Source organism: Motacilla alba, chromosome 2 (genome assembly GCF_015832195.1).
Source record: "Motacilla alba alba isolate MOTALB_02 chromosome 2, Motacilla_alba_V1.0_pri, whole genome shotgun sequence".
Lineage (NCBI taxonomy): Eukaryota > Metazoa > Chordata > Aves > Passeriformes > Motacillidae > Motacilla > Motacilla alba.
Genome location: NC_052017.1, coordinates 42,839,973 through 42,852,936, shown reverse-complemented (window position 1 = coordinate 42,852,936; position 12,964 = coordinate 42,839,973). Strand labels below are relative to the sequence as shown.

Here is a 12,964-nt window from a genome sequence, read left to right as displayed (position 1 = left end):
TTAAGGACATAAATAGTTTAGTAATCCACTCCATTATATTAGGGTACACCTGAGAATTATTCACATTTGGAAACCCATCTGTGGGGTAAATGAACACCATGCCTGAGTTGACCTGAACAGGTTTATGTGTCCAATTGCTCTCAGTTAAAACTAGATAATTCTTGTGAATTAAGTTGCATTTAATATCTTAGGATCACCTCCAAAATATTGTGAAATTGACCTTGGTCAGAGATTCCAAATTATCAGATGAACAGAAGATAGTAGCCCATTTCCTCCTGCATATTCACTGATGCCTAGCTGAATGTGTCTAGTCATCAGTACACTTCAATTATGGTATTGCTCTAACTTATTTTATTAGTGTTCTTCATTTTGACTTAATATCATTCCAGTTTTAGTAAAATTACATCAGCAGCTCATTTGATCACATTAAGTCACTGTATCATCTCTATAAAGGTTTTATCCTGCTCATCCTAGAAAGTTCATTTGTATCTTGAGAGCATTTGATGAGAAATTCCTCTCCCAGCAGCTCTCTGTATATATATATGCGCCAATGCAGTCCTGGTATCCCCTCTTCCCAGCACACCCCTTATGGACAGATATTTTCTGATATAAAATTGTTGCAGAGCAAGATCTCTTACCAACCCTTTTCTATGTAATTTATAAAAAAAGGACAGAATTATGTGCGTATGTGGTGGCAAAGCATTTGTTCTTGTGGTTGCCTAGTGCAGTACACACTGTAAGCCACACCTGTGGTTCAGGAGGGCAGGTCCCCCTCACTTTTCAGTCTGGGGTTCTTCACAACCTGTGCCTTACCTGATGGAATTCAGCCTCCTGCCTGCAGCGTCGCCTCCAAGACACGTCGGATTTTAAACATCCGAGGTAACAGTTTGTGTGAGAATTACCTTCTCAGTGATGGTACAGTTTTCTGTACATAATCCCACAGATAATCCATATCACTATATATAGAGTAAGGGTTTTGGAAGGTTTAGAGACATATGTCAATCCCTTAAAATACAAGACTGTCTGAAAGCTGTCTAGTTTGAGAAGTTAAAGACACCTCATTATAGCCTCTTGCAGCATCTCCTTTCCTAGTTTATATTCCCAGTTGTAGAGTCTCATTTCTTTTTCAAGATGTATTTTACTGAATTGGGTCATTCATGTAGGCATAAATCAGGTCATTGCAATTTATTTGTTATCTTGCAGGGAAGCTTGACATTTTGTCTCACCTTCCTGAGTATGTTATTTTATTAGGCTATCCTTCTAGCAAGTGATAGATCTCGCTGCCATTTCCTTTTGCTTAACATACTCCTCCCTAAAGCTCTAGTGATTTGTTTTTCTATGTGTATTCCCCAGCCTAGGAATTTCTGAGTTTACTTGATATTTTTACCCTACAGGGCTTCTTTTGCAGTTCTTTTAATGTTAACAAGGGGAAATTTAAATCCATTGTACCTGGATTTGGCTTTGTTAGTTATTTCATGAGCTGATGCCTTTTGGTTGTTAGCTTCAGGGAATTTGTATTCCCCTGCTTCATTAACTATTTCTCCCTCAGGTGAGACAGGTGCTGCTTCATATTTTTGAAACACAATTATATGACAGCATCTATTTCTCAGAATTCAGCAGATTCCAGCTCCCCTAAAGTGCCTGAGAGCTGTAATTAAAAATAGTGAATAAATTTTAATGTCAGGACTTTGCAGCCAATGACGTAGCATCTCTGTGACAGCCCAGACGATGATGTACTGCTGCTGTGATTTACCACTGATTTGCATGCTCTCAGACCTCTTTTGTGACCAAGATGTATGATAATCATCCTTGCTAGTCCACAAGAAATCACTGTGCATTATGGACTGAATGCCAAGCTGTGTGGGCACAGAGCAAGCTTGATGCAACACACAGTAACCTGGCCAAAACCAGGGATGTGGCTGTATCAAACCAGACATAACCACACAGTGAATATGTGGTGACAGAGAAGCCACCCCTCAGGGAAGAATCCAGGTCACTGGGTGAAAACACTGCTGCTGCTGAACTCCTGTGGTCTTTCTGACTCTGACTGGGGCAGGCTAAGAGCTGGACCGCAGCCTGGCTCTGCATCCTGGAGGAGCACAGGTGGCTGTGGAAATGGATGGGCTCTGGTCCCTTCAACTGAAATGGTTTTATTTAGCCCTATTTAATCATAGAATCGTGGAATGGCTTGGGTTGCAAGGGACCTTAAGGATCATCTAGTTCCAAACCCCATGGCAGATCATATCCTTTATTTGCCCAGCTCTGCTTGCAAAGTAGGAGCTGAAAATGTTTAAATATTTCAAATGAATTCTGTATTTTCTTTGGAACTGCTGTTAATCCCTGTAAGCTGTTATGATTCAGAATTTACTGGCATCAAGCCCTTGTCAGATAAGTACTAAATAATATACTCAGAAACATGATTCATTCATATGCTATAGCAAAGAAACAATTCAGCTTGTAGTCTTCTCCCTGAACATGAAAGATTACAATTTTAATTGAGTTTAGAGATAGCTCTATTTTGTTTGTGGTGTTTGCTGTTTACTCTTCTATCTTTTTCTTTACCTTTTCCTTGCTGTTTTCCCCTTTCCTCTTTCCATGCCCTTTTCCCCTCCTTCTTTCTCTCCTCACATTCACACCTTTTTCAATGACATGTGTAACATACCTCCCTTTTTAATTTTGTCAATTTGAAATTTCTTACTAACAGAGGAAAATGATCTGATTTCATAATGAAAAAACTATGTCAAGCAGAGCAGATCTGATCCACAGTTTATTCTTTTGTCCTAGTTTAGGGCAAATTTGGGAGAAAATCTACAAAAGGAGGCCCCTTCAGAAAGCAAACCCACACAGCCCCTCCCTCCAAACCGTTCGGGAAGGATTCCTCGGAGAGAAGTGGAAAGAATCTGTTTATTTAACAGGCACAGCACCCCCCAGCACACAGAATGAACAATACCAGATGATAATACTCCTTCACCACTCTGAAAAGGATGACAAATTCAGAAAGTCTCTCTTGGGGGGTGGTTGCTCTGTTGTCAGTCCCTCCGGCGCTGGAGATGGCTGCTACAAGCCACGAGGTGCAAGCTCTCGGTGTTTCCAGGTCCCAGTCCAGAACAGGTTCAAGTAGTTCCAAAAAGGGGAGGAAAAAAAAAGGAAAAAGGGAAAAAAAAAGGAAAAAAAAGAAAAAAAAACAGTCCAGGGGAAAAAAAAATTGGACTGCTTAGCTAAACTAGCTAATGAGCAGAAGCAAAAGCAAAAGCAAGAGCAAAGCAGGAGCAAGCAGAAGCCAGAGCAAGAGCAAAGCAAAAAGCCCAGCAAAAAGCAAAAGCCGCACTATGTACTCCCTGTCTCTGTGTCCCGCCAGCCGTGGGGGAGCGGGCTGATAACAAAACCCAAAACAAAACATTCACTCTTCAGAGCCAGTCTTGAAGGCACAGAACATAATATCCAGCATAAACAGAACACACAAATGGGGATACAAGCATCATAACGTCACCCTAGGACATCTTTTAAGACTGGAATCGAAAATGAAAGGCATAATAATTGATTTGGCTGCCTCCAGTACCTTTAAAATATCTCCTTGGTAGTTCTGATCTGACCTAAGACCAAAATTACAAGTGACAGCTTAATATCCAGGGATGCTAGTCTGGTATTCTCCTTGCAAGCTGTAAATTTCAAATTCTCAGGTATTTGCAGCTAAAAGTGAGCTCTTAGTGTTTCTCTCTCCTCACTCCATGTTTTTTCCTTTCCCCCTTAGTACTGCTTGTGCTACTGTGCTGTTCTAGCCTAAAGTGAGCAGGTTTTCATGCTGATGGTCTCCAAGGTCAGTTAAGTAGCATCCAAACAAATGCTGCATTGAATTCAGGAGAATTAACTTGAGGACAGCTATAGCTACATACCAAAGGGCTTTAATGGGAACCCATAAAATTAGTCCCGAGCAAGTTGTGTAAGTTGCTAGCTAGGAGTTAATCTTTCAGAATTAATAAATTCAGAATTAATATAGAATGGATTAGGCCTTTTTTCTCCATACAATTAGGAACCCAGATTCCAAATTTTGATCTTTAAAAGCAGCTCATTTTCAGAGAGCATAGTCCTGGCAACCTTTTTGGATACAGGTATTGCCGCACTGCTGAATATCTCAAGAATTGTGTGTCCCTGAGGCTCCTGAGGAGGTTGAAAAATGTCTTTAATGTCTGACTAATTAATTTTACCTAGTGGAAGAGTTTTCTCAATCTCATTAATAGGAATAACAAATCTTTTTTCAGAAAAATGTAATATCCTGGTTTCAATGATACTCCATGTCAGAAGGCACCAGTGGTTAATGAGACAGGATTTTGAAATGTTCTTTTTTTTTTTGTCTCTTTATAATAAGCATATTTCTTTCCTTCCAGTAGCACTAGGCTTCCTAGTGAAATAGAAAATAGGATCATTATCTGTATCACTTTTACCAATTTACAAAACCATAATATTACCTCTATTCATCTCTTTTCCTGTAGGTGCAGTACAGCTTACTGAAATCTCCCTTCTCCCTGCCCTGTTAGTGTTTTGATTTGTCATGCTCTTGCTCTGCTTCCAGTAGATAGCTTGAAGGATGGGTGTTTAAAACTAAGCAATGTCCCAAAAGGACAATATGGGATATTTTCAGATAATATTTTCTGCTCTTTTGTTATGTTATAGTTGAGGTTACTGACAAACTTTTTTCTAGCTGGTTGCATTTCTGTTCAGAAGACTGCAGTCTTGGAGCCCTGACAATTAATTTCTGTGTGCATTAATTTAGATTGATCAATATGAACACTGAATCTGAACTCTCTCCCTGATTTTGAATTGTTTCTTTGCTAAAGCATATGAATGAATCATGTTTCTGAGTATATTATTTAGTACTTATCTGACAAGGGCTTGATGCCAGTAAATTCTGAATCATAACAGCTTACAGGGATTAACAGCAGTTCCAAAGAAAATACAGAAATCATTTGAAATATTTAAACAATTTAAGCAATGCCATAGATCTGCTCAGTCTTGGGTATCTTTCAGTAATATATACATGTTTGACTGAAAAAGTATCAGAAGTCATATACATCTATGCTTGCATGACTACTCATGGTCCTTAAATAACCGGGTATAAAATTCAGAGTCTGATGCTTTTGCTTTTTTCATCTTCATGTCAGGCACTTCAGCTTTTTGGAAGTTACGTCACATTTAAATTTTCAAGGGAACCTATGTAAAACAAAGAAAATATAAAAGGTGAAACAGAGGTGACAGAGTAATTTTGTAAACATTCTGCCAAGTCACCATCCTCTTTTTCTTACTTGATTCTCTAAGTTTCAGGTTCTATAGAACCAGCTTTTTTTTCCAGTTACGTGTTTCTCTCCCATCCTTTTCCTTTATCAATCTGCCTCCAGCAGGCAGTTTCCTTTTGTGTGCCAAGGACACTCTGGCCAGCTTTAAACAAAACAAGTCAAAGGTCCTGAGGTTTCCTGAAGCCAAGGACATGACACTGCCCATGTCCTTGTGTCTCAGCTTTATTCCTCCCAGCACAAACTGGTGATGTCCAAGCGACATTTGGGAACAGTGTCAGGCAGAGCTGGACCCGATGCCTTGTGAAGGCTGACCTAGAACAGAGGCTGGATAGAGTTAAAGAATAAAGTAGGTATTTATTAAAAGGCCTCAATGCATACACCTTGGGCAGTACAAGAGCCCAGCCAGGGCTACACCCAACATGAACCGAAAATGGTCACAAAATGGATGATGGGTCCCTCACTTTTATAAGTTCTGGTCCATTTGCATATTGGAGTTAATTGTCCAATTATAGCTTTAGGTTACGAAGTCTCACCATTCTTGTTTTTCTCTCTTCATTCCACCATTGTTTATGCTCTTGGGCCTGAAATTTGAATCAGTTGTCCTTGGTCCCCAGCTAGAGAAGGAATTGTTTTGTCTACCCACTCTGCAAGGAGAGCTTACCATCCCCCAGCATGAAGCTCAGAACTACACACCAAAGCAGCACAGAATCTGAAAAATACAAAAGCTAAAACCCTGAGGTTTGGTCTGAGGCATCAGACCTAGCACTGTTTCTGGAAGGTCTCTGGGAGCTCTGGTTGGCAGGAGCCAGTGCTGCACCAGGGAGGGTTCTCACAGATCATGTCTGTGGCTATGTCCCATTGCTTCAGCCAGGGTCACAGGCCTATTTCTTGCTATAAACCACACCCAAATGTCTGAGCAAGCACTATGAAGAAAAAAAACTGGTTCTCACTTTTCTTCTTTCCAGCGAGTTTCAATTACAAAGAAAAGTCATTAGAGCAGATTCCTTTCCTACTGAAATGCCAGGCTGAGAAACAGGGCTGGAGTCTCTGATGCATGTGATTCACCCCTGAGGCAGGAGAAAACCTTCTTTTCATTTTCTGACTGTAGTTTAAATCCCTGAATGGCCTAACCCTTGACATAGCTCCCAGAAGCTGGGAAGCTGCTCTGCTTTCTTCTTCATACTGCCCTGATAGCCCTGGGTCTTTTAGAGCAGCTCTGTCACACCACAAAAGGATTATCCTGCAAGTGAGAGAATTCTTGTCTGCCCTTCTGGGTCACTTTTTCCCTGCTGTGTCTCAGTAGTGCAGGACGAGCAGAATGAGGGCAGCAGGCTCAGCTGTTGGATTGTTTCTCATATGATCAAGTAAAGGGTGGATGGGAAGACTAGAGGAGGTTATACTGTAAAACACCACTGAGCCATTAAACTGCTCATTTACTAAAAAGTGAGACCTCTATATTAGCTGAACACTTTGTTTTGTGTGATAGAAGGAAAAGTATTCCATATATTTAAATTTTATTTTTATTCTGAAAGCTATCAGATGAAATTTTTGAGATGTGGTCAGGGGATGACATGATGATCTTTTTTATGCAAGGGATGTCATGAGTGTCCAAAATTTCCCTTCTTACCTTAAAAATCAAGCTCCAATAGCATGTGAGAGTTCATTTCTTAGTCCCAGCAGCTTGAATCAGATTACTGGAGGTATGGACTTAAATTCTGGTGAGCTACCTAATGAGAGTGGAGAGCTATTCTGGCTGAGACAACAGAAAATACTAAGCACAGAAGACCCCAGGACACTCTAAAAAGCAGCCATATGGAGCCCCATCCTGAGGGGCTACATGATCCCGCTTCACTCTTTCACAATGTAATGGTTGCACTTACTGAAGAAGGAGGTGTGGGAGGTTCAAACATAAAGTGTCCTGACTGTGAAGGTAAGGTATTCTGGGTGCAGAATAACAGTGGGGGCTGTGCCACTGTGTGACTGGGAATGTGGGAGTCTCGCCACCAGAAGGAGAATCCAGGCTGCTAGAGGTATGACTTTTTGCTGCAGAGCAGAAGATGGAGCTGCAGACACAAGAGTGCCTACACTTGTTTACACTCCAGAAACACTGCAGTAGAATTCAGGCACTGGATGGGTTCAGGCATCTCCCAGTTGTATAACTACTGCCAACGTTGAACTTAGACACTTATGTTCTACCTAAGTAAAATTCTAAGTAAAATTCTTTTTCTTCTTGCCCCAAATCAATTAATTACAGCTCCACAGAGTTTGATTTTCTAATCCAGCCATGCTTAATCATTGATGTAAAGCAAGATTTTTTTTTCCCCTCTCAGATTCTTTTCTAATGGTTTCTCATTTCTTGCTCTCAAAGTGTGTGCCTGAATCCCCTGCATCCATTTGTGAGGGCTTTCCTGCTTCCAGAAGTGTTTAATCAAAGGGAATGCTATCAGCAGGTGGTTAGCATAGAATGTCAGCAGCTACTTCATTTCTGACATCTCTTGGGAAAAAAATATTTCATTACCATGCAAATGATGTTAGTCTTCCTTTCCAAGATCCATTGTCACACGGTGTAACATATGGTACACAGAACTGTGCTCCCAAGATTTATGCAGCAGAGGGGACACAGTTCTGCTTTCTTTTAAATTTTTCTTTAGGTTGTATCAGAAATATCATGGTGCCTTTAACAGCCTATGCCAGACAGAAGAACCAAGCAGCTTTAATGGGTGCTATTATCTTATGGGAGTCTATCTGTCTGGGATGTGAATTATTCAGTTGATACTTGGAGTGGCCATCTCTTGAACTACACCAAAAGTATTGAAGCTGTTGGCCTCTCCTGGGAATTTTTAAAAGTTCCAATCATGGTAGTTGGAACTCAATTTTTCCAAGGGCCATGAAACCCTGTAAGTAGACTAGGGTAAACTTCGTCTGAGTCATCAGAGGACTGGAGTACAGTTCAGTGACATCAGTGAGACTTCAGGATATGTCTGGAATTCAGCATATGTTTGAGTGAATTGTTAACCTCAAGTGTATGATCAAGTGCTTTGCTGACTCAGGGACAAGACATTCCTCGCAGCTTGTTGTTTTCCACTTTGCCATCTGGGAAGAGGCAGCTTGACAGCATGTGGGCTGTGTGAGACATTATTGCATTTCTGAAAGGGTATTAACAGCCTTGAAGTTTCCAGGTTCTCTGAATCAGGTGTTTTTTCTCTTGCATATCTAACTGGGGTAAAATAACCTCACTATAGTGTCTGAAAGCACACTGACCATGCCAAGGCATTTTGGCAGGTTATCAGTCAATCTATGCCTACTTAAAATAATCTCATGTTTTAGAGGAACTACTAAAGATGCAAGTGGAAAGCTTTACAGAGCCTGCAAGTTTGGGACCATGAAACTGCCCCTTTCAGATATTTTAGGAAGTCCCTTTTGAGCATCTGGAAAACTGTAAGAACCCAAATTTGTAAACACTTTTAATCTGAGTCATATCTTCACTAGACCCATTTTCTGAGCTGGGCGAGCACATCCATATTTATATGAAATAAATGTTGTTACAGGCTGTTCAGTCAACAAACTCTCTTGTTTCAGCCAGGTAATGCAAAAGAGTGGGTAATACAGACTTGTTATTGCATTTGTGGGGGAAGTACAAGACATCCTGATCTCAGTATTCTCCAAGTGATTTTAACTGCCCAAAAATACTAGGACCTCACCTGAAAAATCTCCCATAACATACTCCCCCTAATTGTTCTGCACACAATCCTACTTCTCCAATCCAGTACCCTTCCACCCTGCTATCACTTGACTTAAAAGCCACTTCTGTGCTGTTGTGAGGTTTGGCATTTCTCATGAATGCATACAGAGGAATAAATGTTTATTGTAACAATATTTCTCAATGGATACTCTTATATTTTTTCATTCTTTTCCAGTGACAAAATGTTCCCAGCCTTTGGATTTGGAGCAAGAATACCCCCAGAATACAAAGTAGGTGCCTAAGTGTAATTTTCTAATTTCCTTGAGTTATGAGACACAAAAGAAGGGAGAAATGGTGAAAGGCAAGGCAGTGGCAGAAACAGGAACAGCTCTTTTGCTTGTTTTCTTCCATCTGGCTTTGTCATCCAGTGATACCTCACTGAACCAGAAATCAGACAGGGCTAGACTTAAAATAATTGTTTGATGACACCCAAAATATTTTACAGTATTGTCAAAGCTTTGTTAGTGGATGCTAAGAGGAGAAATGATGTTTTGAGCATACTTCGTCAAACATCTTACTGAAAATAAAGACTTGAGAAGAATTTGGCAAAATTCTGCCTCATGGTGGACACAGTCAATACCAGGAAGATAAATAGAAGAGCATGTAGTCATGCTAGAGAGAAGTAGTATTTATAAACAAACAAAAAACAAAACAAACAAACAAAAGATAGTGATCTGCAGTGATGTTGCAATTGTGAGCATAAATATGCCGTCTGGTAGGCTTGGAGTGAAGACAGTGAAGTAAAAGAAGGAGCATCCAACTGAGAAGAAAGGCCCAAGAAGAAATAAGTAGAAATTCAAATCCTTCATTTCACATTTTGTGTGGGCAGAAGAGTAGTTCTGCATAGTAAGTAACCAAAATCTAGGTGGGCACTCTGCAACTCAGATGCTGTCTAAAAAGGAGAAGTATCAGCCATCTAATCAGACTTCACCCAGTGTCCCTGCGTGCCCTGTGCTGGGTCGGGTCTCTGGGCTATGGCTGAGGTAGGGAGGTGAATGTTAGCCAGGTAAGAATTTCTGAGAGGGATTGTGTGCATTCAGCATTGTAAGGCATGAATCAGCAGATGAAAAGAAATGCACCAGTGTGTTCCTCACGGCTTGTAGGCTTGATACCTGCAGAAGAATAACAGTAGTGATGTACAGCAAACTTGATACGTGTCGTGCAAACAGATGTCTAAGGTAAGTTAATGTATGTTTTAACAACAGTGCTTTCTCAGCTTGTCTGTGCCTGGCAAGGTGTTTTGCCTTGCTTTGTTCCTCAAGGGTAACACCAGTGTTAGTGCTTTCCAAAGTCAGACATGGCTTTCAGAACATTGATATACATTTTAATGTGGTATTATGAGCTCAGAACATCCGTGTCTGTTGTATGTTTGTTCCAACTGCACAGCTGACAACCATCACTGTTATTTAAGGTGCTGTGTCAGGGCCTGGTTGTTCCATCATCTGTAAGGTGACCACAGGTGCGTGGGGAAAAAGCTTACGACTTTTCCAGTCACAGAGAGCCATCCTTATCTAAGGACTGCTTGAAGGAAGGTATTACTGTATCAGCTGAAATCTTTTCAGTGGTTTCCTGGTGACAGATAGAGATCCCAGCACAAAGCTGCTCTTCTCAGCCAAAATAATCAGCTGCAAGCACTGATGCTTCAGGTCACATGAGCCTATTGGCAACATAGCAGTTCTGTTAGACTCCAGTATCATCCTTCTCACCTGATTGTGAGAGCACATTTCATGTGCTACCTGGAAAACAGATGTCTTGCCAGAAAGTAACTTCAGGGGTCTGTGTAACCAATTATTCCTGCAATCACCAACACCAATTGATTTTCTGCTTTGGCAGAATTAGTGTTGGGATAATTTCCTGACAAATGCCCTTAAGAAACTCAGAGACTTGCACTGAACTTAGTAGTCCATGCACGAACAAAGAGTCTTCTCCTATAGCATGAGCTCTCCTGAACAGTCTGTCTGTTGCTAACTTCTCAAAGCAAGAAAATGAATGTGTCTCAGGACCTTCAGATTTTGCAAAGTTCAGGAAAATGAAGGGTGAACTTCAGAAGATGGGGCTGCTTGCTTGTGGATTACATACATGTCACTAAATATAACAAGTCCCAAAGTAAATGGAGATGCAGGTGAAGGCCAGAACAACATCTTTAATTTCTGCTATGGAAACTTGTGACAGAAAGTGAAAAGACAAAATGACATGACATCAGCTCACAAACATAATAAAACTTTGAAGACAAGAACCACGTTGCAGGGGACTAACTCTTCTGTACCACAGTTGGGGACCAGTAATCCACTTGGTGTCTGTTATGGGCACATCCAGCTGGAACTGCATGAGGAGTTAACAGTCATCTGTGCCGTAGTTCAGTCCCTCCCTGTGATACTCTACACAGTCCATAAAAGTATCTGGCTTCTTAAAATAAACTATATCAATACTTTTGGGTCCCTGCTTGGCTTTGAGTGCACTTCTGAATTGAAAGATATGTCCTTCAAGAGTGAAGAGTCACCTTCATCATGATCAAGAGTGAAGAGTCACCTTCATCATGATCAAGAGGCATTATTAGATCAAGAACAACAAACCTGAAAATCCTTCAGGTTTTGTAATTAGTAATTTAGTCTACACTGGTATAAAGTTAGTTCAAAGCCAACAATTACTAGTTTTTTATATGGAACATAGCAAAGAAATATAGGAAATGGAGAAGAAACAGATAAAATTAAAAGTTACAGACTGAAAAAAAAAGTGCTTCCTAGTTTCTTCCTAAAGCTCTTATTTCCTGCTGCAAAAATATGGTAACATGCTAGACACCACAGCGGCAGTGCAGATCTCATGTTATTCAAATGACCTCTTCATGTTTTCAGTCACAGGTATTACAAGTCATATGAACCCTACATTTGTTTAACTAAAGGAGAGCAGTGCCACTGCTGTAACAATTTGACATCTTCAAATTTAGGTTGAATCATTATGAGAACTTCTAAGTTCTGACCCCATCATGTGGATAAATCAGCTTCTCATTAATTTATAGTGTCTATTTTCAAGCCTCCAGTCCTAATGAAGTGATCTAACCTGCTCATTGCATGTTGGTCTCTGCACTCCAGCATCTGGTCTTTTATTTCTTTCAGTAGACAGCAAATTGAAATAGGGCTATGGAAGAAATTACTCCCACTGCCAAGGGTTCCTAAGTAACCGTGAAGCCCCCATGCAACCTAAATAACAGCTTCTTTCCTCAACTATGTCAGTGTCTATCTCTTGAGGCTCTTCATAAATCTCTTGATGTTCTACCCCTTTAAATCTTGTTTTTATATATGTTTTCTACAGAATTTCCATTTCAAGAGCACACTGCTATGTTGTGTTGACTTTATTTTCCCTCGGTGCATCTCCAAATGACACACTTCAGCTGTTAGTAGAAAACCAGCAGTTTCTTAGTGGCATAAGGAATCTGTGGAAGGGAAGGAAGCAAGACATGCCATATACATCATTCTTCATCAGTCTAGAGATCTTTCATCTAATATTCAACAATATGCTCTTCTTCCACTAAGACCTGACAAACACGTCACCCTGCTCCTTGATCTAAGTAAACCTCTGAAAGAAATATTTTCCTTGAGAGTGAGTTTCTATCATACAAACTTCCAGAATGTTTTTTTTTTGTTTGGTTGGTTTGGTTTGTTTTGGGGTTTTTTGGGGGGGTTTTTTGGGGGGTTTTTGGCAATGAAAGGAAGCATCTGAGAAGTCTGATGTGAAGTAAAGAGGTGGTAAATAATATGGACTCAGACATGGCTGTGAAAGGTCACAGTGAAGAGGAGGAAAGAAAGCAAATCACACACGCTTAGCAGGCAGGACTCAAAGGAGATGAAAAACCACACAGCAGCACAAAACTTACTGTTAAAATGAAAAGGAAGCTCAAATTGTGTCAGCCCCATGACAGGTGGATTGCCATTAA

The 12,964-nt window shown here is 40.5% G+C and overlaps 1 protein-coding gene across 3 annotated transcripts in view; it reads left to right on the top strand.

Moving 5' to 3' along the window:
• Window positions 1-12,964, top strand: part of CPNE4 (copine 4) — a 229,561-nt gene that overhangs the window by 197,461 nt on the left and 19,136 nt on the right. For all 3 annotated transcript variants that reach the window (XM_038127999.1, XM_038128000.1, XM_038128001.1), the window contains one exon: window positions 9,209-9,263. In XM_038127999.1, the coding sequence (XP_037983927.1) occupies window positions 9,209-9,263 (55 nt within the window). The remainder of the gene's footprint in view (window positions 1-9,208; window positions 9,264-12,964) is intronic.